This window comes from Mandrillus leucophaeus, unplaced genomic scaffold (assembly GCF_000951045.1).
Source record: "Mandrillus leucophaeus isolate KB7577 unplaced genomic scaffold, Mleu.le_1.0 Scaffold670, whole genome shotgun sequence".
Taxonomy (NCBI): domain Eukaryota; kingdom Metazoa; phylum Chordata; class Mammalia; order Primates; family Cercopithecidae; genus Mandrillus; species Mandrillus leucophaeus.
Window position 1 is genome coordinate 1,011,379 of NW_012107253.1, and position 25,163 is coordinate 1,036,541.

Sequence of the window (25,163 nt, forward strand, 5' to 3'; positions counted from 1 at the left end):
AAAAAATTAGCCAGGTGTGGTGGCGGGTGCCTGTCGTCCCAGCTACTCGGGAAGCTGGAGCAGGAGAATGGCCTGAACCCGGGAGGCGGAGCTTACAGTGAGCCGAGGTCGCACCACTGCACTCCAGCCTGGGCGACAGAGCGAGACTCCATCTCAAAAAAAAAAAAAAAAAATTAGCTGGGCGTGGTGGTGGGTGCCTGTAATCCCAGCTACTCAGGAAGCTGAGGCAGGACAATCGCTCGAACCCAAGAGGCGGACATTGCAGGGAGCCGAGATCATGCCATTGCACTCCAGCCTGGGCAACAAGAGCGAAACTCTGTCTCAAAAAGAAAAAAGAAACTCAAATACAGCGATTCTCACTGCAGGCTGCCCTCTGGCCGATCCAGGAGCAAGGCCTTAACCATGTCACCCCCAAGCGATTGCTTTTAAACTTTCTTCTCTGCAGCCTTCAACCCTTAAGATTTTTCTTCTCAGGTATCAGACTGCTGTGTTCAAGAAAGACAGCTTTGTGTAATCATTTATCATAAATATCTTAAGAACTTTAAAAATCCTAGAGATTCCTAACTTTAGGAAATGGGAGACCTGTGATACTGATATAATGTGGGCTGGGCTTGTTTTCTGTCATTTGCTAGATAAATGAACTTGAAAGCCTACTGTAAAATGTGGAAGCTTCTAGATTGCAAAAGGGCTGGGAAGATGCTGTTCTTTTCTCCCGAGTGATGAGCTCTGTCCAGTGTTCAGAGCTGCCTCTGAGGCCGTCTGATCCTAGGAGACTCTGCCTCGTTGAGGGAATTTTGAGGCCTAACTACACATTCCTGCCCCCAGAGAGGTCACAGCCTATAGCAGGCTGACGTTTCTCATCTCACATGGCACAGAAAGGCACATTTTCATTCTTAGGCTAACAAAGAGCTTCAAAAACTAGAAGCTTGGCTCCTCTTTCTTTTAGGTCATGTTTTTCAACTTAGGTAAAACTAGAGGTTTTGATAACGTATGACCTCTAGAAATCATTGCTTTCCATAAATAGAAGTGGATCTGAGTTTTTTCTACTGATTTTTAGTGCAGGCTATGTCTACATGCCCACAGAACATATTCCATGCAAGAGAAAAAGCCCAGGCCACCATCTTTGCTGGGAACTTGACTTTTGCACTCACTGAATTTTAAGCTTTCTGACAGCAGCCTGGAATCATGGAGGGATAAAGTACCTATTAGTAAGATGGAAAAAGGTGTTTCAGGATGGAGCTGCAGTCTTTTGAGAGTAAGCCATGGGAAGGCCTGTATACGATGGGTGGACTTTTCTTCTGTAAGTGTCTAGAGACCAGGCCTCCTGAAGAGGGCATGGGGGCTTAACTTACCTGGACTACTGTGTTTACAATACTCATTTATCTCGAACTCCTCCTAACCCCTGAGAATTGCTACATTTAATATCTGCTGAGTACTTCCTAGCATTCTCCCAACCAGGCTGGGTGCTGTGGCTCATGTCTGTAATCCCAGCACTTTGGGAGGCCAAGGCAGGCAGATTTCTTGAGGCCAGAAGTGTGAGACTAGCCTGGCTGACATCGTAAAATCCCATCTCTACTAAAAATACAAAAGTTAGCCGGGCATGGTGGTATACACCTGTAATCCCAGCTACATGGGAGGAGTAGGAGGCAGGAGAGTTGCTACTGAGGCAGGAGAATTGCTTGAACCTGGGAGGTGGAGGTTGCTGTGAGCCGAGATCATACCACTGCACTCCAGCCTGGGCGACAGAGTGAGCGAGAGTCTGTCTCAAAAAAAAAAAAAAAAAAGAACGTTCTCCTAACCTGGCTTCTTCCTCCAGGGGTGTAATTAATCATGTCAGTTTCCTCATTGATACACACACACCCCCACACCTACACACGCTGTACAATCCTGTATCCATTACTTTTCAAGGTACATTTACTATTTATGTTTGGGATCCTTGTCTCTTTTTTAATAGTGTTTCTTAAAGTCTTGTATTATATCAGAGTACTGTAACATCACAGTCAAGAGCACTCTAGTAAGCTCTAGGAGGAAAGCGCCTTCCGGAAGGCAGTGGAAACCTGTCCTGTTGGGGCGGCATAGGGGCAGCCCCTGTCTCTGGTCAGTTCTGGCGCTCAGGCTCAGGGTTGCCTGTAGGCTGCTCTTCCCAGAGACTGACCAAGGGCTCTCATAAGGCACCTGCAGACCCTGTAAGAAGCAGAAGTCAGTGTTTCCTGACACCAGTTGATACGTTCAGGATCCACTGATTAAACCACCTGCTGTGTGGCATGCATTGTGGTCGATGCCAGAAATAGGAATTGGAGGGGCCCATGCGCGTAGCCAGTATCAGACTGAAGGTGCTGCTGGAGGTGCTGCTGCGCTGTGACCAGGCCTCTTGGGGATGAGCCCGTGGCAACCACCCTGCCTCCGATGGGGTCGGGCCCACATGTTACCTGTGTGTGTCCATGACCACACCTTCCTCCCCCACCTCATCCAAATTTCTTTCTTTTCCAAGCCCCCGAATCCTTCAGGGCTGCAGGTTTTGTTTAAAGCAGAGCTGGTGAGTTGCATGGGTTGTTGTGTTGCGACTAGATGGAGTGTTCAAAGAGTTGGGAGTTAAAAAACATAAAGGGTGCTTATTAGGAGAACCAAGGAGTATAACTGTCCTGTTCTTAATATGCAGCCAGATTAATGAATGTCACATGAATGAACCAGAAAAACATGAAGTGTGCCCTTGATCAGCTGGGTTGGTGTGCAGCAAGCTGTGTGACCAAGGGACAGCAGTGCTCCTGAGGGCCGTCACTGTCTGCTGTGCAGAGCCCTTCCTCCCACGGGAGCCTACCTCACCTGTGCAAGGGGCTTGTCTGTGGTCAGTGACCTGGATAGATCTGAATGGGGCTTATTTTTTGAGGAGTCTTATAGCAGGTCTATTAGTAAAGACTCTATTCTTGATGATCACACATTTTGGATTTTCCAAATCTATCAGAGGATGGGCTTGAGGCAGAGTTTGTAGACACTAGTTTCACTGGTTTCATTTACCAAAAAGGGGAGCAGAAGTCAAGTATGGTGGCTCATGCCTGTAATCCCAGAGGCAGGAGAACTGCTTGAGCCCAGGAATTTGAGACCAGCCTAAGCAACATAAGGAGACCTGTCTCTACAAAAATAAAAAATAACATCTTAGTCAGACATGGTGGCGTGCCTCTGTGGTCCCAGCTACTCGGGAGAGTGAGATGGGAGGATCGTTTGAGCCCTGGAGTTAAAGTTGCAATGAGCTGTGATTGCACCACTGCACTCTAGCCTAGGTGACAGAGCGAGACCCTGTCTCAGAAAAAAAAAAAAAAGAAAAGAAAAGAAAAGAAAAAAGAAAGAAAAAAACTCACGCCTGTAATCCCAGCACTTTGGGAGGCCGGGGTGGGTGGATCACAAGGTCAGGAGATTGAGACCATCCTGGCCAACATGGTGAAACTCCATCTCTACTAAAAACACAAAAATTAGCTGGGTGTGGTGGCGGGTGCCTGTAATCCCAGCTACTCAGGAGGCTGAGGCAGGAGAATCACTTGAACCAGGGAGCCGGAGGTTGCAGTGAGCCGAGATCGCGCCACTGCACTCCAGCCTCGGCAACAGAGTGAAACTCTGTCTCAAAAAAAAGGGAGGCGGGGGAACAGTGAGAGGTAGGGAGAGGAAAGTGGATTCTCGCTACACCCAAGCCAGGTACCATCTAGAGGCTAGACTCTTTGGGAAGCTCAAATTCCCTAGAAAGCAGGAGAAGCTTCTGTAGCCCTCCCGCTTTCCCAGTAGATTAAGCCCATGAGCCCAAGGCGGCTCTAGATGTGTGACATGCTCAGTGCCCAACCAGAGCCCATCACAGGCAGAGGAATAACACCCACACCAGAAGGGCCCTCAGAGGTCACCACGTTCAGGAATCCTCTTTACAGATGAGGAAACTGAGGCCCAGAGAGGGGAGGACCCAGGGAGCTGGTGGCAGCTAGACCAGGAGAGTTGTCATTCCAAGCAAGCAAAGGCAACGAGATGAGCCCAGAGCTGTGCTCCCATCTCTTTGTTAGGGGGCCTAGGATGCCCTCTCAATGTCATTTTGTCCAGGATGATGCTCCCTCTCTTAAGCAATTAATGCGCCCTTGTTAACCTTTTGCTATCGCTGCCTCTTCAAACCAGAGGAGTTGAGAGTTCCGGGCCAGCAGAGGAAGGCACCTGAAAGGCCCCTGGCCAATGAGATTAGTGCTCATGTCCAGCCTGGACCCTACGGAGAGGCCTCTGGGGTCTCTGGGCTGTGCCTGGGGGAGAAAGAGCCAGAAGCTCCCATCCCACTGACCGCGAGCCTTCCTCAGCACCGTCCCATTTGCCCAGCGCCTCCTCCAACAGGAGGCCCTCGAGAGCCCTCCCAGGAGTGGGGACCAAAAGGTGGGGACTGGGCCGAGAAGGGTCCGACCTTTCCGAAGTCCGCCACCCCTGCGTATCTCCACACAGAGCCTGAAAGTGGTAAGGTGGTCCAGGAAGTCTTCTTCGGAGAGCCAGGCCCCCCAGGTCTGAGCCACCAGCTCGTGTCCAGCATGCCTGGGGCTCCCCTCCTGCCTGAGGGCCCCAGAGAGGCCACACGCCAGCCTTCAGGGACAGGACCTGAGGACACAGAGGGTGGCCACCACGCCCCTGAGCTGCTCAAGCACCAGCTTCTGGGAGACCTGCACCAGGAGGGGCCGCCACTGAAGGGAGCTGGGGGCAAAGAGAGGCTGGGGAGCAAGGAGGAGGTGGATGAAGACCGCGACGTCGATGAGTCCTCCCTGCAAGACTCCCCTGCATCCAGGGTCTCCCCAGTCCAAGATGGGCAGCCTCCCCAGACAGCCGCCAGAGAAGCCACCAGCGTCCCAGGCTTCCCAGCGGAGGGTGCCATTGCCCTCCCTGTGGATTTCCTCTCCAAAGTTTCCACAGAGATCCCAGCCTCTGAGCCCGAGGGGCCCAGTGCAGGGTGGGCTGAAGGGCAGGACGTGCCCCCTGAGTTCACATTCCACGTGGAAATCACACCCAACGTGCAGAAGGAGCAGGCGCACCCGGAGGAGGATTCGGGAAGGGCTGCATTTCCAGGGGCTCCTGGAGAGGAGCCAGAGGCCCGGGGCCCCTCTTTGGGAGAGGACACAAAAGAGGCTGACCTTCCAGAGCCCACTGAAAAGCAGCCTGCTGCTGCTCCGCGGGGAAAACCCGTCAGCCGGGTCCCTCAACTCAAAGGTCTGTGTCTTGAGCTTCCTCGCTCCTTCCCTGGGGACCTCCCGGGCCTCCCAGGCTGCGGTTACTGCCACTGAGCTTCAGGCCATCCCAACTCCTGCTGCTTCCGACATTCCTAGGACGCCACTAAACCGACTCCTGGGTGCAGCTGCTCCACTCCCTCGGTCTCCTCCCGTGCTCAGGCTGTGGCCACACGCGCCCCTCACGCTTGCCTGCCACTCTGCATGTCACCAGCACCCCCGCCGCGTGCTCCCCACCTTGTTTGACTCTCTGGCCACTTGATGTGTCCACAATGGCCCATCAGCCCACAGGAGGTTGGTGGGTGCCCTCCACCGGCAGGGTGGCAGCTTCCCTCACGGTGTCTAGAACTCGCCAACCCTCCCATGTAGGCACAAGCAGCCCCACTTTGCAGATGAGGAAACGGAGGCCCAGAGAAGTGCAGTAACTTGCCGAAGGTCACTGAGTAGTAAGTGACAGAGCCAGGTTTGGGATCCAGGTAGGTTGGCTCTGAAAGACATACCTGTCCTGCATCCCACAGCACCTCCCAGGAGGTGCTGGAGTGTGGACTCCTAACACGGAGATGGGCAGGGTACACACAGCAGGCGACACACACAGCATTCAGAGGTGGCCCAGAGCCCACACTGTGCCTTTGGCCCAGCACCCTGCCCCCACCCGCTCTGCCTTGTGGCAGGAAGATGAGGAGCAGACACAAGATCTCCCTGGTCCACATGCCGCCACCTCCCTCAGCAGAGGACGAGGAGATCCGCACGCTGGCATTGCAGGGGGCTGAGCAAGGCCCATCTTGAGCCCTCAGGAGCATGACCACAGCAGCCCCGCAGGGTGGGATTGGTGTGGGGAGAGTCCCAAGTATCAGGGAGAGGAGAGTTGGTGTCCCACGGGAGACCTCATAGCCACAAGGCAAGCTTGTCCATAAATTTGGGGCCCTTGGAATTTCACAGTTATTTGCCAAGCCCAGAAATGGATGTTACTGAAGCTCACAGTTGCAAGCATCTGTTAAATTTTTATTAGATTTTACTTTTAGAGAAAACTTTGAAATGCTATAGATAAAGAAGCCTGTGTTGAAAAGTTAAGACAGAGGTCAGGCACGGTGGCTCGTGCCTGTAATCTCAGCACTTTGGGAGGCCGAGGCAGGTGGATCACTTGAGGTTAGAAGTTCGAGACCAGTCTGGCCAACATGGTGAGACGCTGTCTCTACTAAAAATACAAAAAAATTAGCTGGGCATGGTGACGGGCACCTGTAGTCCCAACTACGGGGGAGGCTAAAGCAGAAGTGCTTGAATCCAGGAGGCAGCAGTTACAGTGAGCCAAGATCACACCACTGTACCCCAAGCCTGGGCGACAGAGCAAGACTCTGTCTCAAAAAATGAAATGAAGTAAAATAAAATAAAGTTAAGAGAGAAAAAGTATATCCTATATCCTATAACAGTAGGGGACAAATAACTGACCTGACAGGTTACTACAATATTTCCTGAAATGATGTTTTCTTGACTACTGGCCTACTGGAGGTGTGTCTGGGTTAAAAAAGAGTTCCATGGCCCAGTGACTGCGGGATAAAAAAAAACAGACTAAACTAAGTTAAACAGGCTTTTCTGCTGCTGGACTTGTCAGAACCTTTAACGTACTAACAGTCATTGTGACCCTCTGAGAAGGTCACAAGTGGGTTTCCCAAACTTACTTTATTCTACCTGCTAACATTTCCTGGAGGAGGACTTGTTCAGTGCTTCTGCAGTTTGGGAAATGTTGATTTAGCAGGTGATTTTGTTGTGCCATGGATGGTGCTGGCTGATGTGGGCAAAGGAAAGAACACGTGAGTCAGATCCGCCTGGGGCTCTTATTAAAGTGCAGGTTACCGGGGCCACTTTCGGCTTACAAACCCAGTTGTGGGGTAAGCCTGGGAGTCTTTTAGCAGGTGATTCTGCCATATAGTATAGTTGGAAAACCTCTGGGCATACTCATTGCTGGTCCCTCTAGAAATCCAGGTGACAATAGCCAACGAGAAGCTCCAAGAGACTCGATTGTGGGGTAGAGGGAATATGATATTAAAACCAAAGAAGAAAATCTATCATCAGTTTTCAGCAGTGACTGTCAAGAGAAGGAGAAGGGTGAGTTAGCACTGATGCTGGCAGACAGGTCAATGGGTTGGTTTCACCAGGGAGTGTGATGAAGGCTGATGTTGTCTGTGGGAATGTATGATGGTAACTGGTTTGTAGCTAACTGCAACAAACCAGTTACAGGGGGAAGCGGTGAGGATTTGTGCCCTTCGAAGACCAGCAAGTGGCAAGAAACCCACCAGGCCTGGCTTAGCACTGGGCCGGTCTTGGCTCGTCTGAGAGCAGCTGGGGCTGGTGGCCAAAGCCCCTATTAGTGAGGGGTAAGCTTTGGGGGTACAACCAGCAACTAGGGGACAAAGACAAGCCTGCCAGGCTCTCCTATTCTGGAGGCAGGTGACCAGGAATGGAGATGGGGTGGTCAGCATAAGATGGCCAGGAAGGTGGGAATCAGGGCTGCTGGCAATCTAGCCGCATGGGCAGGGGAGCTGGGTGACTCCAGGCAGTTTCCAAGGCCCAGAGGGTGAGCAGGCACCTCGCAGGGAAGCAGGGCCAAGCCTGGCTGCAGTGTGGAGACAACTCACCCACCCCCGTCCTTGGATCTTGCAGGAGGCTGGGTCCTCACTGAGCTACCAATATCCATGGCCCTGAGGCTTTTAAAACACCTGTCCGTGGAGTGGGGCTGGTCCCAGTGGGGTGAGGCTGACCCTGGCAGAAACAGGGCAGGAGCCTGTGGGTTAGGGAGACTGCACCTTCCTTAGATAGCCTCCGTGTCATCATGTCCCTGTGACAGTTTCTGCTGCGTCCCTTCTGCATGGTCCCACCCTCAGCCAGCCTGCTGCCCCCTCTTGCCAGGTTGCTCTAATCAGTGACCCCAGTGTGCTATGCTGATACTAACAATGTGAGACCTAGCACATTCAAGGGAGAAGAGAACCAACTGGTTTCCACCAGACCCAACTAAACAAAACACGGACCTATCCCAGAGAAATGCAACTTCACCACAGCTGGCTGTTTCTGTGAACAGTGAAAATGGAGTGTGACAAGCATTCTTATTTTATATTTTATCAGCTCGCATGGTCAGTAAAAGCAAAGACGGGACTGGAAGCGATGACAAAAAAGCCAAGGTAAGCTGACGATGCCACGGAACTCTGCAGCTGGTCCAGTTTACAGAGAAGCTGTGCTTTATGTCTGATTCATTCTCATATATAATGTGGGGAGCATTTGTCACTAAAGCACAGCTGTCATTTAAAGTGCTTTGTATTTTGGGGCAGGCTTTTTAAAAGTCCAGCATTTATTAGTTTTGATACTTAACCCAGGGAAGAGAAGTTGGCAGGTTCATGAAGTCATGCTGCTAATTCCAGCTTTCTTAGTGTAGTTTCAGTGAGACCCTGACAGTAAATGAAGGTGTGTTTGAAAACCAACCCCAGGACAATAAATGAAGTTGTGTTTGAAAACCAACCCCAGGACAGTAAATGAAGCCATCTGCTCACTGCATAAACTGCACCCTGATCTTTGCCCATCCTTCTCAGTATTTCACTTCACCCATCGTTTACTCCCTCAATGACTTGGTGTCTGGGAAAATGCTCCCGTAATTGCACAGTGGCGTTTTTCCTGGAAAATCCCACCATGGCTCTAGATAAGACCTATTTTTCTTAAAGGTATCTAAAATTTCCAGCATAAATTATATCTGAAACAGCTGAATTTTAATCAGTCCTGGAGCCCAGAGGGCATCTCCAGTTGCCACATAGCTTTGAGCGTTCGGTGGTGTGTTGGTGTGTTGGGGGCTGCTCCCGGAAGTGCCTGCAGAGTCAGGGCTCCCCAGCCTCACCTAGTGAGGCAGTGGAAGGGCCTGCGGCAATTTGGAGAGCTGCCATTTGGGTCCCTGAAGTGATAGTGACAGCTGCTTGTCAATCATGGTGCACATTTAGTGCCGGGGGCAGGGGTCAGGGAATACCAGCCTCATGCATGCATGCATTCGTTCATTCATTCATGCAGCACACATGGGTACGACATCCCTGCCCTGGAGTTGCCTAGATTCTAGAGAGGGGAAAGATCTATTACCGTGGACCTCGGCCAGGTGGGGAGTGCTGCTGGTGGAGACGGGCCATGTGCAGCGAGGAAGGAGGGGTCATCAATACTCCCACCCCAGCTTTGCTTTCTTGTCATCAGCCCCAGGGCCCCAGCCTGTGTCCCTCCTCTCCCATTACTGCTTCATCTCCTGGGTTCTCCTTACCAAGCCTGGCCACACAGAGGGTCTCGGCCGCTTCCATGGGGAATTGGAAAGCAATAAGATAACATCCCCAAGAAGCCCAATGAAGTCTGGGTCAGGACCCTTCTCTGAGTTGACTCGCTCTCGGAAACACTTCGAGGCTTAGCCTCCCCACTTTGTTTTCTGAGAGCGCTACCTCTTCCCCTCCAAACATCCCCTTCTCCTCTGGGGCCATGCCCACCCATCAAAATCCCCCATGGGTAGGATGAACTGTGGGTGTCAGTCACCATCTATCCCACATCCCGGTTCCAGGTCTCCCCACCCCCCGCCGCCTCCACAGGGACAGGTATGCAGACACGTGTCTCTGGCTGCTTCCTCATGTGGAATGGGTTCAAAAGTTAGCAGTGTTGCCGGGCGCGGTGGCTCAAGCCTGTAATCCCAGCACTTTGGGAGGCCGAGGCGGGTGGATCACGAGGTCAGGAGATCGAGACCATCCTGGCTAACACGGTGAAACCCCATCTCTACTAAAAATACAAAAAACTAGCCGGGCGTGGTGGCGGGCGCCTGTAGTCCCAGCTACTCGGAGGCTGAGGCAGGAGAATGGCGTAAACCCGGGAGGCGGAGCTTGCAGTGAGCCGAGATCGCACCACTGCACTCCAGCCTGGGTGACACAGCGCGAGACTCCGTCTCAAAAAAAAAAAAAAGTTAGCAGTGTTGTTTACACTGGCAAACTGAAAAAAAGAAAAAGAGAAAACATTGGAGGCTTGGCACAGTGGCTCATGCCTGTAACCCCAGCACTTTGGGAGGCTAAGGTGGGAGGACCTCCCGAGCCCAAGAGTTCTAGACCAGCCTGGGCAACATAGCAAGACCCCATCTCTAAAACGAAAATTTAATTGGCCAGGCAGTGGTGGGAGGATCACTTGAGCCCAAAAGGTAGAGGCTGCAGTGAGCCGTGATGGCACCACTGCACTCCAGCCAGGGCAACAGAGGGAGACCCTGTCTCTAAAACCAACAATGACAAAAAAAGAGTTAACATTGGCCAGATTAGGATTCACCAAATAGTGTTAATATTAGTTTGATCTGAGACTTTAATCAGAAAGCACATGTGTGGTGGGGGTGGGCATAACCTAAGATAGAATCTTTCCAACGTGGGGTGGGCACACTCCTGATTGAGTCTATCAGTGTGGTGGAAGAGGCCATGGGTTAATGGGCAGGCAAAAAAGCCCCTTGCCTGGAATTGAGTAGAAAGTAAGGCCCTTCAGACCCATGACACACTTGGCGACATTTTCTTGAGTAACATCCTAAGATTCATGTACCTTGATGATCTCCGTCAACTTACTCATGTGAAGCACCCTTACACCAGTGGTCTTCAAATTCAGGGGCACAGTCACATCTAACAGGCTGGAGAAAGAACATACTAGAACTTCCATTCCTTTGTCATGTCCTCTTCTAAAAGCTTTGTCAGATGTGAGTTGAATAAGTTGGTCATATAAGAAGTATGACTGGGGAGGATGGTCACTTTCCTGTTCTTACTGATCAGATGGGATGTTAAGGGTACCTGATTCAAACAGCCTGGAGATCACTGCTTTCAACCATTACCTGCCTTATTTATTTTTAGTTACTGTCCTTTTTTCAGTTTGTTTTCCTCCTCCATGTGCTGACTTTTATTTTGATTTTATTTATGTTTATGTTTAAGACATCCACACGTTCCTCTGCTAAAACCTTGAAAAATAGGCCTTGCCTTAGCCCCAAACACCCCACTCCTGGTAGCTCAGACCCTCTGATCCAACCCTCCAGCCCTGCCGTGTGCCCAGAGCCACCTTCCTCTCCTAAATACGTCTCTTCTGTCACTCCCCGAACTGGCAGTTCTGGAGCAAAGGAGATGAAACTCAAGGTAAGGAAACCACCTTTGAAAAGAACCAGGCTGCTCTGCTGTGGTTTGCAAATGTGGGGTGTTTTTTGTTTTTTGTTTTTTTAGCCTCAAAGACCTTTCTTCAAATGAGCTCTGACACAGAAGCACCGTGTAAATAGTTAGAATTCTGGGCAAAGAGGAAAAGAGAGCTGGGGGCCGTACCTTTCAGCACCCCACAGGCTCTCATAGCAGCAGCCCCTCAGACACGTGGTGGGACCTTGGTTTCGAAATTGCTACTCTAAGGCTGGGCACGGTGGCTCACACTGTAATCCCAGCTCTTTGGGAGACCGAGGAGGGTGGATCACCTGAGGTCAGGAGTTCGAGACCAGCCTGGCCAACATAGTGAAATCCTGTCTCTACTATAAATACAAAAATTAGCCGAGCATGGTGGTGTGCACCTGTAATTGCAGCTACTCGGGAGGCTGAGGCACAAGAATTGCTCGAACTCCAGTAGCAGAGGTTGCAGTGAGCCAAGATTGTGCCACTGGGCTCCAGCTTGGGTGACAGAGCAAGACTCTGTTGCAAAATTTTTTTTAAAAACAAACCCAAAATGGCTACTCTCATTAGGTTCCTTTACCCATTCCTGATTTTGGTAACAGAAATGCTTCCAGATTGCCCTGATCTGGGTAGGACAGCATCAGGCCACAGCAACACTGCCCTGTGAGCCCACTCCCCCCTGGACTAGCTTGTGGTCCTTAGTTAATGTCAGTTTCTTCTTTGAGTTTGTGTTATGTCTAAGGGTCATCTGCTGGGTAGCCGAACCCAGGGACTGCCCTAGTCCCTAGACTATGCCATGCCCGACTCTGCCAGCTTTGTCAGTGATGCTGGTGCTCCCTTCCTCGGGTGCTCACCTGTTCTGAGCACACCCAAGGAGTTCCTGACGCCTTAGGGTTGTATGGGAGAGAATGAAAGAACACAACGTAGCTCTCTTTAGCATCCTTGGCCAGGTTCAACACTGTCTCCAAGGGCCTCTGGTGGAACCAACCACCATCAGCCAAATAAATCCATAATTAGAGTCAGAAAATGGATATCCGCCTATGCATAGTGCACTAATGTCCTGCCGATTGATTGACATGGAGTGGAGAGTGACTTGATCATTGCTGTAAGCTCTGCTGGCCTTGGCACAACTCATGCTGATAACCAATGCACACAGTTCCTCTGAGAGGAAATGTCCTCAGGGAACTTGGAGTTTGGGTGGGGATGTGGAATTGTGTGCCCAGCAAGCCCTCATGATTGTAGCAGACACTTGTGGCATCTAGAAGGCAAAGGGTCACCCCAGTCTTAACCGCGTTTTGAGTCAAGGTGCGGAGTGGGGCTGGTGTTGACTCGGTGGCAGCAACTTTTCCCAATGGTGAAAAAACCCTCGACCATGTTTCATTTACAGGGGGCTGATGGGAAAACGAAGATCGCCACACCCCGGGGAGCGGCCCCTCCAGGCCAGAAGGGCCAAGCCAACGCCACCAGGATTCCAGCAAAAACCCCGCCCGCCCCAAAGACACCACCCAGCTCTGGTAAGAAGAATGTTCTCTTAAATCTTAGAGGAAGCTGAAGCTCTCAGAGGTACAGCCTTCATTTTAGGAGGCCTTAGGCCACTGAGAGTGAATGGCCCCTGGCAGCTGGTCAGCACCTTGCAGTTCACTAAGCACCGGAGTCTTCATTTCCTTTGCAGTTCTTCTGATTTCTGAGGCAGATGTTGAATCCCCACGTTTTTGTTTGTTTGTTTTGTTTTGTTTTGTTTTTGAGATGGAGTTTCGCTCTTGTTGCCCAGGCTGGAGTGCGGTGGCGCGATCTCAGCTCACTGCAACCTCCACCTCCCAGGTTTAAGCAATTCTCCTACCTCAGCCTCCCTAGTAGCTGGGATTACAGGCACCTGCCACCATGCCCGGCTAATTTTTTTATTTTTAATAGAGACGGGGTTTCGCCATGTTGGCCAGGCTGGTCTCGAATCCTGACCTCAGGTGATCCACTTGCCTTGACCTCCCATAGTGCTGGGATTACAGGCATGAGCTACCACTGCCAGCCTGAATCCTCACTTTTTATCAGTGAAGAAATTGAGGCTGATTCTGCAGCATGATAAAAAAAGTATATATAGAAAAAGGAAAAAAAAAACAAAGAAATCGAGCCTCTGAGAGTTTGCTTGACTGAGTCTAACCAGCTCATTTTAAGCCTGAGGAAAATGTAGTCATATGGCTACTAAATGGCAGCTCTTGGAGCCTCTCTGGCCCCAAGTCCAGGGTTCCACAGAGGCAGCCCTAGCATGGTGTGTTTGCAGTCCCCAAATGCGACCGGAGACAAATGTCTCTGGAGACAGAGCAGCAGCCTGGATAGGTCACAATGGGTGACGTCACTTAGGGCTCAACCCCCAGGCAGCTTAACTTGCTGGGGACGTTAGGAGTCTGCTGCAAAACCTGAGGGTCTTAGCTGAGCAGTCGCAGGCTGGGCCCATTGCCCTGGGCTCCTGTGAGTAAAACCCAGTCAGTTTTGAGTACCCAGTAAGGCATCCATCTAGTTATTTTGCAGCCGGGGTGCTATTAAGAACAGTCACAGCTGGGCATGGTGGCTCACGCCTGTAATCCCAGCACTTTGGAGGCTGAGGAGGGTGGATCACCTGAGGTCAGGAGTTCGAGACCAGCCTGGCCAACATGGCGAAACCCTGTCTCTACTAAAAATACAAAAAAGTTAGCTGGGCGTGGTAGCAGATGCCTGTAATCCCAGCTACTCAGGAAGCTGAGGCAGGAGAATCGCTTGAACCCGGGAGACGGAGGTTGCAGCGAGCCGAGAGCATGCCATTGCACTCCAGCCTGAGCAACAAAAGTGTGAGACTCTTTCTCGAAAACAAACAAAACAAACAGGCCGGGCACAGTGGCTCATGCCTGTAATCCCAGCACTTTGGGAGGCCGAGGCGGGCGGATCACAAGGTCAGGAGGTCAAGACCATCCTGGCTAACTCAGTGAAACCCTGTCTACTAAAAATACAAAAAATTAGCCAGGCTTGGTGATGGGCACCTGTAGTCCCAGCTACTCAGGAGGCTGAGGCAGGAGAATGGCGTGAACCCGGGAGGCGGAGCTTGCAGTGAGCCAAGATCGCACCACTGCACTCCAGCCTGGGCGACAGAGTGAGACTCCGTCTCAAAACAAACAAACAAACAAAAAAACGAAGAAAACAGTCATCCTCTTTGGGGATTAGGGACAGCCTGCCTGAGCACTTCTCTCTCCCATTGCCCCAGTGAAGTGTTCCACCATTGGGTTTAGACCCTGCACCACGTAGGGGTGTCTGACCTGCACTTGCTCCTTGGCAGTGTGCAGGCAGCCTGTGGCTCTTGCTGCAGGCTGTGGCCAAAGCCTGGCCTGGATCTTGGTGACTCTACTTCTCCCTGGCCTGAGGGAGCTGCCCAGAGCCTGCCTGTCACCTGCTGCCTGTCTTTGCAGTGGCATTTCACACACACATGTGGTGCGGTGGCAGCCCCAAGGATGGCCGTTCACTAAGGCCCATTGTTTTTGTCTTTTCGCTTCGTGTTTTCTGGCCTGGTGTTCTTCTCATATACATGGTGATCCAGGGATAATTCCCAGAATTTTGACAGGATTTTAGGTAGGGTTTGGATCCTGCTGTTTTTTTCACTTAACATGGGGCCAGTTGACTCACACGCTGTTTTTTGTTGTTGTTTTTTTGTGTCGCCCACTGTGTCGCCCAGGCTGGAGTGCAGTGGCATGATCTTGGCTCACTGCAACCTCTTCTTCCCAGGTTCAAGCAATTCTCCTGCCTCAGCCTCCTGAGTAGCTAGGACTATAAGCACAGGCCACCAAGCCCTGCTAATTTTTGTATTTTTAGTAAAGACAGGGTTTCACCATGTTGACCAGGCTGGTCTCAAACTCCTGACCTCAAGTGATCCGCCCACCTCAGCCTCCCAAAGTGCTGGGATTACAGGGGACTCACACTTTGTAACAACCTGAAACAAGGTCATGCATTTCCCTTTGGGTCTTACCTGCTCTTCGGTGGCTGCCTGCATGTGGAGAGACCCTCCCCCTTGGGCCCCCTCCACCTTGTTTCAGAATGGGGCCTCTGCTGGGCCGGCCGTGGGTGCCTGCCATGTGAAGGACTCATTAAGGCCCCGTTTAAACCTGATGATAATGAGGTTTTTGTGGATTTTTCTCTTTAAGCGACCAAGCAAGTGCAGAGAAAACCACCCCCTGCAGAGCCCAAATCTGAGAGAGGTACTCAGGAGCCTGCTTCACTGGGAGCAGCCTCCCTTTGCATGTGTGGCTGTTCACTGGCTTGTGTTCCTAGAGCCGACAGGACCCTTTTCTGCAATGCAGGGTTCACACAGGGTTCGCAGCCTGAAGATGGAGCAGTCCGAATTCTCTTCCCCAGATTTTGTGCAGCTGTGTTTGTCTGATGGGCTTTCTAATCCTGTGTGCTCTCCTTGACTTCAGGGACAATGGCATTACAGGCATGAACCACCATGCATGGCTGTCTCCCTATTTTTCAGCTGAAGACATAGGCTTAGGGAGGTCAGGTGACTTGCCCAAGACCTCTCTGCAAGTAAGAGGCATGAAAAGGATTTGGAGCTACCACCACCAAGCCCATTGGTCACCCTGGGTCTCTGAAGTCAGGGAAGCAGGAGGATGGGAGATCTCAGGAGGCAGAGAGGCTGAGCCTGGAGGCCCTGGAGGCCGAGGCCCCATCTGTTGTTTCCTTATGTGGAAAAGAAGAGGCTTCGTGTGTTCTATTGCCACAAAGCTTGACTACTTCAGGAACATCCAAGACATGGAAATCAGCAGGGCACGGTGGCTAATGTCTATAATCCTGGCACTTTGGGAGGCTGAGGTGGGAGAATTGCTTGAGGCCAGAAGTTCAAGACCAGCCTGCGTAACATAGTCAGACCCCGTCTCTATAAAAAACATTATTTAAAAAAGAGACATGGAATTCTTTAAATCCTAAAAACTGGTGCTGGCTGGGCGTGGTAGCTCACGCCTGTATTCCCAGCACTTTGGGAGGCTGAGGCAGGTGGATCACCTGAGGTCAGGAGTTCAAGACCAGCCTGGCCAACATGGTGAAACCTCTACTAAAGAAGTCTCTACTGGCCAGGCACAGTGGCTCACGCCTGTAATCCTAGCACTTTGGGAGGTGGAGGCGGGCAGATCAGGAGATCAAGACCATCCTGGCTAACACGGTGAAACCCCGTCTCTACTAAAAATACAAAAAATTATCCAGGCATAGTGGCAGGCGCCTGTAGTCCCAGCTACTCGGGAGGCTGAGGCAGGAGAATGGTGTAAACCCAGGAGGCGGAGCTTGCAGTGAGCCAAGATTATGCCACTGCACTCCAGCCTGGGCAACAAAGCGAGACTCCGTCTCAAAAAAAAAGAAGTCTCTACTAAAAATACAAAAATACAGTCTCTACTAAAATAAGTCTCTACTGAAAATACAAAAATTAGCCGGGCATGGCACTGCATTCCTGTAATCCCAGGATTCCCAGGATTCTCCCCCAGCCACGGGAGGCTGAGGCAGGAGAATCGCTTGAACCCGGGAGGCAGAGCTTGCAGTGAGCCGAGATCACGCCACTGCACTCCAGCCTGGGTGACAGAGCGAGACTCCATCTCAAAATAAAACAAAACAACAACAACAACAACAACAACAACAATAAAACTAGTGCTCATTCATCGCTGACCAAGCTGCCCATTGGCTACATGGGTGCTTCAAACAAAGAGCTGCCCTTCTCCAGCTCTGGCTAGCAGGTATGTGTTACAGCGAATGCCTGGGGCAGCGGCAGGGGCATTCCTGTGGGAAGCTTCCAGACCAGCAGGAAAGCTAAGTTCTCAGACTGCAGGGGAGCAAAGCGCACCTGGGCACAGAGTGAGGCCTGCAGTTCTCAGACTTCAGTCTTTGGGGAGCTTGAGAAAAATGAGCTTTTCAGGCCCCACCCCTAGAGATTCTGCTCTATCCACTCTCAGTGGGGCCCAGAAATTTGCACTTTACAAGTCCTACTTTCCTCCTTGAAAGCTCCAGAGATTCTGATGCAGGGTTCCGTGGGCCAGACTTTGGAAAACATGGACCCATGAGACAGAATAGCAGAGTGTTGAAGTGTAACAGGGACCTGGGAAGTGCAGTAACAGAAGCAAGTTTGGGGGTAAAGGACACCCAGAGGAGGAAGGGACAGCATCTGCGTGGAGAGGAGACCCCCCAGCAGCTTCTGGGGTGTTGGAAAGGTGCACTTACTGCTATGCATGGCAGGTGGGGAACTGTATGGCAGGGCACAGCAGCATGAAGTGGCATGGCTCATGTGGACAGTTAGGGACAAGCAGGTATGGAGCAGGCATCCTGTTCTGGAGCCCAGATCCCACAGAGGAGCCAGGGAGCTGGCAGGAGCCCTGAACTAGCCGAACAGCTGAACATTCACCCTGTGGAGAAAGGGTCAGAAGCGTCCAGGCTTGAGGGCACAGCTGGGTCCCGTCACTGTGTCACCCTTATTTAGGATAAAGGCCCTAAAGAATTGCACTAGAGATTGGCAAAGCATATCTACCACCTCCTGGAGCCACCCTGGCTGCAGGGATTATAATTATATCCATTTTCAAATTAAGGCCTCTGAGCTCAGAGAGGAGAAGTGACTTGTCTGAGACCACACAGCTTGTTGGAGCCCATCTCTTGACCCAAAGACCGAGGGGCCGAGTTGGCCACCTCTCTGGGAGCTGGTGTTGTATAGTGGTTGATGGTTTTCCATTGCTTTCCTGGGAAAGGGGTGTCTCTGTCCCTAAGCAAAAAGGCAGGGAGGAGGAGATGCTTCTCCAGGGCGGCCGCCTCCTGCTGCTGTAGCTGCGCTTCCAACCTGGCTTCCACCTGCCTAACCCAGTGGTGAGCCTGGGAATGGACCTGCGGGACAGGCAGCCCCCAGGGCCTTTTCTGACCCCCACCTGAGTCCTGGCTTCACTCCCTTCCTTCCTCCCCAGGTGAACCTCCAAAATCAGGGGATCGCAGTGGCTACAGCAGCCCCGGCTCCCCGGGCACTCCCGGCAGCCGCTCCCGCACCCCGTCCCTTCCAACCCCTCCAGCCCGGGAGCCCAAGAAGGTGGCGGTGGTCCGTACTCCACCTAAGTCGCCGTCTTCCGCCAAGAGCCGCCTGCAGACAGCCCCCGTGCCCATGCCAGACCTGAAGAACGTCAAGTCCAAGATCGGCTCCACCGAGAACCTGAAGCACCAGCCGGGAGGCGGGAAGGTAAGAGAGGCTGGCTGCGCGTGGAGATGTGGGGGGCTGCGCCTGGAGGGGTAGGGCTGCGCCTGGAAGGGTAGGGCTGCGCCTGGAGGGGTAGGGCTGCGCCTGGAAGGGTAGGGCTGCGCCTGGAGGGGTAGGGCTGCGCCTGGAGGGGTAGGGCTGCACGTGGAGGTACGCGGCTGAACGTGGAGCCATGGGGCTGAGCGTGGAGCCATGGGGCTGCGCACGGAGCCATGCGGCTGCGCGTGGAGGTGCGCGGCTGCGTCTGGAGGTATGGGGCTCCCCGCACCTGCGCTCGGCTACCACTCCCGCATAACACCCAGGTCCCGTCCAGACCCTCTTCAAGGAAATTCAGTTCTTTATTGGGCTCTCCACTATACTGAGAGTGCTCTCCTCAGGCGAGAGCACGTTCTGGCTCTTCTCTTGCCCCTTCAGCCCCTGTTAATCGGACAGAGATGGCAGGGCTGTGTCTCCACGGCCGGAAGCTCTCATAGGGCACCCACAGCGGCTCCCCACCTTCCTTCTGGGTACAACACGCTGCCACCCGTAGGTGGGCATCTCCACTTATGGGCCATCTGCTTAGCTTGGGTTCCTCTGGATTCTGGGAAGATTGGGGGTTCTGTTTTCATCAGCTGATTCTTCTGGGGGCAAGTGGGTGCTCGCGAGCTCTCCAGCTTCCTAAAGGTGGAGAAGCACGGACTTCCAGGGGCCTGGCCTGGACCCCTTTCTCTGCTCCTGTCCCTGTGCCCCTCATCTGGGTGCGTTAGGCTGACATACAAAGCACCGCAGTGAAAGAGCAGCAGTGTGCCTCCTCACCAGCCAGATGTGGGCGGTGGGTATCTTCCAAGGCCTCTCTGTGGCGGTGCGTAGCCACCTCCGCCCTGCGCCGCCGGGGTCTTCTCTCTGTGTGTGCTCCTGGTGGCTCTGCACACGCTCATCTTATAAGAACACCATGGCGGCTGGGCGTGATGGCTCATGCCTGTAATCCCAACATTTTGGGAGGCCGAGGCGGGCGGATCATGAGGTCAGGAGTTCGAGACCAGCCTGAGCAACAGGGTGGAACCTCGTCTCTACTAAAAATACAAAAATTAGCTGGGCGTGGTGGTAGCGCATGCCTGTAATCCCAGCTACTCAGGAGGTTGAGGCAGGAGAACCGCTTGAACCCGGGAGGCAGAGGTTGCAGTGAGCTGAGATAGTGCCATTGCACTCCAGTCTGCGCGACAGAGTGAGACTCCATCTCAAAACAAGAAAAGAAAAAAGAAAGAAAGAAAAGAACGCCATTGCTTAGGGCCCAGCCTGATGACCTCATATTTCACTTAATCACCTCTCTAAAGGCCCTGTCTCCAAATAGAGTCACATTCTAAGGTACGGGGGGTTAGGGCTTCAACATATGAATTTGTGGGGACCACAGTTCAGCCCAGGACCCCCTTCCCACCACCCAGCAGAGCTGGGGAAGGGTGAAGAGGAGGCTGGGGGTGCAGAGGACCACGGCTCACTCTGAGGCTGCAGATGTGCTGGGCCTTCTGGGCACTGGGCCTTGGAGAGCTAAGGGGCTTTCTGAAACCCTGGGCCTGTGTGTCAGCTTGCCGTCCCCACGCAGGCGCTCTCCACACCGTTGAATTTCTTATCACTTGGGCCTGAGCCTGGGCCATGTGGAAGGAGGGTGGCCACCAGTGCATGTGGGCACCTTGCCTCAAACCCTGCCACCTACCCTGGCCCAGGCTTCGATGCAGGAGCCCCCCTGCCCCTGAACAAGCCTGTGGGTGCAGCATCGCATCCCGTCAGGATGGAAATGGACGGTTGGGTTAAAAGAGATGCATGTGTAGACCCTGCCTCTCTGCATCAAGCCTCCTTTGAGTGCCCCTGCGTGCCAGACCGTGCACAGAGGTGGAGAAGACTCAGCTGTGCCCCGGAGCACCTCCTCTCATCGAGGAAAGGACAGACAGTGGCTCCCCTGTGGCCGTGGGGACAAGAGCAGAGCTCCCTGGAACACAGGAGGGAGGGAAGGAAGAGAACATCTCAGGATCTCCCTCTTGATGGCAAATGATCTGGGTTAAATTAAAAGTCCGGCCTCTCCCTGCTTAGGCATGTGGAGCTTGTAGTGGAAGAGGGTCTCTGGACCCTCACCCACCACAATGGCCTGGTTAGAGGCCTTGGGGAAATAACTCACAGGCGACCCAAGGCCTCTGTCCTGTACCACAGCTGAGGGAAACTGTCCTGCGCTTCCACTGGGGACAATGCGCTCCCTCGTCTCCAGACTTTCCAGTCCTCATTCGGTTCTCGAAAGTCGCCTCCAGAAGCCCCATCTCGGGACCATTGTGACCTTCATTCTCCAGGGTGCCTGGCCGTGGTGCTGCCCAAGAGCCCAGAGGGGCCCTCACTGGCCTTTCCTGCCTTTTCTCCCATTGCCCACCCATGTACCCCCATCCTGCTCCAGCACCCAGACTGCCATCCAGGCATACCCAGGATCTCCTCAAGTCACATGACAGGCAGTACCCTCAAAGTGCTCCCTTCCCCCCAGTCTGAATCTGCTGCTCACTGTCTGGGGTTCCCCGCCCATGCACCCCCAGGGGCCCCTGGGTTCTGCCATGCCCTGCCCAGTGTCCCACAGCAGGGAATGTCCTTCTCTCCTTATCTCTTCCCTTCCCTTAAACCCAAGTTCAGTTGCCATCTCCTCCAGGAAGTCTTCCTGGATTCCCCTCTCTCTTCTCAAAGCCCCTGAAAACCCTGACCACACTGAACATGCGTGTGCTGCTCCCTAGTCTGGGCCGTGACTGAGGGTGAAGGCCGAGTCTCACGCGTTTTTGTAGCCCCCACAAGACTGCGCAGGTGGCCGGGCCTCACTGAATGCGGGGTTAATTTAACTCGGGCTCTGTGTGAGTGGATGATTCAGGTTGCCAGAGACAGAACCCTCAGCTTAGCATGGGAGGTAGCTCCCCTCTTGACTCTGAGTTCATCTGAGGTTGACTTGGAAGGTGTGGGCACCATTTGGCCCAGTTCTTACAGCTCTGAAGAGAGCAGCAGGAATGGGGCTGAGCAGCGAAGACAGCTTTCCATCCAGAACTGTCCCTCCCACTCTGTGACTGCCCTGCCTGTGCCCATGAGGGGTGAGAGTCAGGCGACCTCATGCCAAGTATAGAAAGGGGCACGGCCGGGCACGGTGGCTCAAGCCTGTAATCCCAGCACTTTGGGAGGCCGAGACGGGCGGATCACGAGGTCAGGAGATCGAGACCATCCTGGCTAACACGGTGAAACCCCGTCTCTACTAAAAAATACAAAAAACTAGCCGGGTGAGGTAGCAGGCGCCTGTGGTCCCAGCTACTCGGGAGGCTGAGGCAGGAGAATGGCGTGAACCCGAGAGGCGGAGCTTGCAGTGAGCTGCGATCCGGTCACTGCACTGCAGCCTGGGCAACAGAGCGAGACTCCGTCTCAAAAAAAAAAAAAAAAAGAAAGGGGCAGGCAGGGCCCCAGGTTACGACGTCATCACGCTGGGCGGAGACGGCACATCCAAATGTACTAAAGGGTTAAAGGAGAAAGGGTGACTTTACTTTTCTTGAGATATTTTGGGGGACGAAGTATGGAAAAGTGGCAGAGGACACAGTCACAGCCTCCCTTAAATGCCAGGAAAGCCTAGAAAAATTGTCTGAAACCAAACCTCAGCCTTCACAAAGACCAACACATGAATCTCCAGGAAAGAAGGAAAAAAAGTCATACGGGGTCCACGCACAAGGGCCTTTAAAACGACCCGCTGGAGGGTCTCAGGCCTCCTCCTCCTCCTAGACTGGCCTGAAGGCTCCACGAGGTTTTGCTGAGACCTTTGGGTCCCTGTGGCCTCATGTAGTGCCCAGCATACAGTAAGTACTCAATAAATGTTTGGCTACAAAAGAGACAAAGCTGGAGGAGTCTGAAGAATCACTCAGTCCTGCCGGAACAGATGCTCACACTGAAGACAGAAGAGCAGGAGCCAAGTCAGGTTTGGGAACCTGCAGAGGCTGAAAACCACTGCAGATTGCTGTAAATCATTCGGGAAAAAAACAGAAAACGTCTGTTTTCTCCTTTGTGCTTTTCTCTGTTTTCGGGATGTGCTACAGTGAACATGTATTGCTTTGGGGGCCCCAAATGGAATTATTTTTAAAGGAAAATGCAGATGATCGGGTGGCCACACTGGAGCACTGGCTGGGTAGGGCTGGAGATTGCAGGGAAGGAGGAAGAGCTGGGTGGGATGCCAGGCAGGAAAAGCCCATAGACCCCCACCGATCTTGTGGTGAGCCGTGGGCAGCGGTGTTCCATCCTAACTGCAAAAGGGAGCACCTGGGGGGAAGAGGGGATTCTTTTAAACACCATTCCAGTGCCCGAGCCCCCCGGACCTGTTGTCATCTTGGGTTGGCTTCCCCTGGGTGACTCCAGTGTGCAGCCTGGCTGAGACTCAGTGGCCCTGGGTTCTTACTGCTGACACCTACCCTCAACCTCAACCACTGTGGCCTCCTGTGCACCCTGATCTCCAGTGACTCATTTTCCACTTTCAGTCCCAACTCTATTCCTATTTGCAGATTCCAAGCGCCTGGCTCCTCAGTCAACTCAGACCCAGCCAGGCCAGCCCATGGGTCCCACATGCCCCTTGCCAAGGTTGTCCCCGCCCTGTCTGGCCTGCGAGGGTGGGGGTATGTCCAGACACAGAGACAAAGGACCAGCTTTTAAAACATTTTGTTGGGGCCAGGTGTGGTGACTCACACTTAATCCCAACACTTGGGGAGGCCAAGGCAGAAGGATCACTTGAGTCCAGGAGTTCAAGACCAGCCTGGGCAACATACGGAGACCCTGTCTTTACACTTTTTTTTTTTTTTTTAATTAGCTGGGCATGTTGGCACTCGCCTGTAGTTCCAGCTACTCCAGAGGCTGAGGTGGGAGGACTGCTTGAGCCTGGGAGGTCAAGGCTGCAATGAGCCGTGTTCACGCCACTGAACGCCAGCCTGGGCGAGACCCTGTGTCAAAAAAGTAAAGTAAAATGAATCCTGTACATTACATTAAGGCGCCCCAAATTGTACTTAGAAGGATTTCATAGTTTTAAATACTTTTGTTATTTAAAAAATTAAATAACTGCAGCATATAAATTAGGTTCTTAATGGAGGGGGAAAAGAATACAAGGAAAAAAAAATCTAGAAACAAAGATAAGAGCAGAAATAAATCAGAAAACACAACCTTGCACTCCTAACTTTAAAAAAAAAAAAAAAAAGTGAAGAAAACACAACCAGTAAAACAGAACATATAACAGCATCAAAAGCTGACTCCTGGCTGGGCGCAGTGGTGCATGCCTGTAATCCCAGCACTTTGCGAGGCTAATGCTGGAGGATCGCTTGAGACCAGGAGTTCAAGGTTGCAGTGAGCTATGATCACACCACTACACCCCAGCCTGGGCAATAGAGCGAGACTGAGACCTATTTAAAAAAAGAAAGAAAGAACAGAAAAGCTGGTTCCTTCCTTATTTCATTCCTTTATTCATTCATTCAGACAACATTTATGGGGTACCTCTGAACACCAGGCTCTGTGCTAAGAGCTTTTGCCCCCCAGGGCCCAGGCCAGGGGACAGGGGCAGATGAGCAGAGAAACAGGGCCAGTTGCAGCAGCAGGAGGAATTAGGATGGAGAACTTGGCCAGGGAAGGACATGCAAGGGGAGCAACCCGCACAAGTCAGCAAGCCAGAGAAGACAGACAGACCCTTGTTTGGGACCTGTTCAGTGGCCTTTGAAAGGACAGCCCCCACCCAGAGTGCTGGGTGCAGGAGCTGAAGGAGGATAGTGAAACACGGTAACGTGGAGCTCTTCAGAGCAAAAGCAAAATAAAGCTAGAACTGGAGGCAGCTGGGGCAGCCGGAGGGCGTGTGTCCAGCGCTAAGGGGTGTGAAGCTTGGGCGCTAGGAGAGTTCACACTGGCAGAAGAGAGGTTGCGGCTGCTGCGAGCCGCTGGACATCGCCCAACAGGACAGAGGGTGGTGGAGGGGGGCCCTGAAGAGAGGCTCAGTTCAGCTGCAGTGGCCGTGGGAGTGCTGAAGTGGGCCGGCTGTGGGCAGCTGCTGGGGAGGGTTATGCGGGGGTGAGGGCCCAGCAACAGCAACCCTTCTTGGGGGGTCACTGGGAAACAAAGAGGAGAGCTGAAGAAGCAGGGAGTCCCAGGGGCCATGCAGGGCAAGAGAGAAGTTGCTCATATGGGGCCCAGGCTGCAGGATCAGAACTGGGGACCCTGTGGCTGCCAGCAGAGAGAAGGGAGTGTACAGGATCATGGCCAGGAAAGGGCCCAGGGGCCATGGGGGGCCTGGTTGGCTCCAAGAAGTTGGAGCTGAAGTCACTTTCTCGGAGGATGTCTAGGCCAGTAGTTGGGATGTGAAGACCTGAAGCAGCACAGAGCCTGGAAGCCCAGGATGGACAGAAACCTACCTGAGCAGTGGGGCTTTGAAAGCCTTGAGTGTGCAATATTGAAGATGGCCACAAGATGGCGATAGAATGCTGTAACTGTTTCTTGGTTCTGGGCGGCAGCCTGGGTGGCTTGCTTCCTTCCCTGTGT

General features: G+C 52.7%; 2 protein-coding genes across 9 annotated transcripts in view; both read left to right on the forward strand.

Annotated features, from left to right (window-relative positions):
- The window catches only part of MAPT (microtubule-associated protein tau), a 147,495-nt gene that overhangs the window by 92,321 nt on the left and 30,011 nt on the right, over positions 1-25,163 (forward strand). For 6 of the 8 annotated variants that reach the window (XM_012001941.1, XM_012001943.1, XM_012001942.1 and 3 more), the window contains 3 exons: positions 8,349-8,404; positions 12,786-12,912; positions 18,343-18,608. In XM_012001941.1, the coding sequence (XP_011857331.1) occupies positions 8,349-8,404; positions 12,786-12,912; positions 18,343-18,608 (449 nt within the window). Of the gene's footprint in view, positions 1-4,461; positions 5,215-8,348; positions 8,405-11,185; positions 11,384-12,785; positions 12,913-15,558; positions 15,613-18,342; positions 18,609-25,163 lie in introns of all 8 variants that reach the window. The other 2 variants (XM_012001939.1, XM_012001940.1) reach the window with 2 other exon arrangements.
- STH (saitohin) lies at positions 18,799-21,744 on the forward strand. Its single transcript, XM_012001949.1, has 4 exons — positions 18,799-18,876; positions 19,041-19,151; positions 19,238-19,363; positions 21,382-21,744. The coding sequence occupies exons 1-4, from the start codon at positions 18,799-18,801 to the stop codon at positions 21,742-21,744; spliced, it is 678 nt and encodes a 225-aa protein (XP_011857339.1).

Excerpts from the sequence above, each read along its gene's own strand:
- STH (XM_012001949.1), top strand. The coding sequence starts at position 18,799 with ATGGGGCTGAGCGTGGAGCCATGGGGCTGCGCACGGAGCCATGCGGCT. Across the intron at positions 18,877-19,040 it reads GTGCGCGGCTGCGTCTGGAG|CCCCTGTTAATCGGACAGAG; the intron begins GTATGGGGCTCC and ends TTGCCCCTTCAG. Across the intron at positions 19,364-21,381 it reads TCCCTGTGCCCCTCATCTGG|GAGGGTGAAGGCCGAGTCTC; the intron begins GTGCGTTAGGCT and ends TGGGCCGTGACT.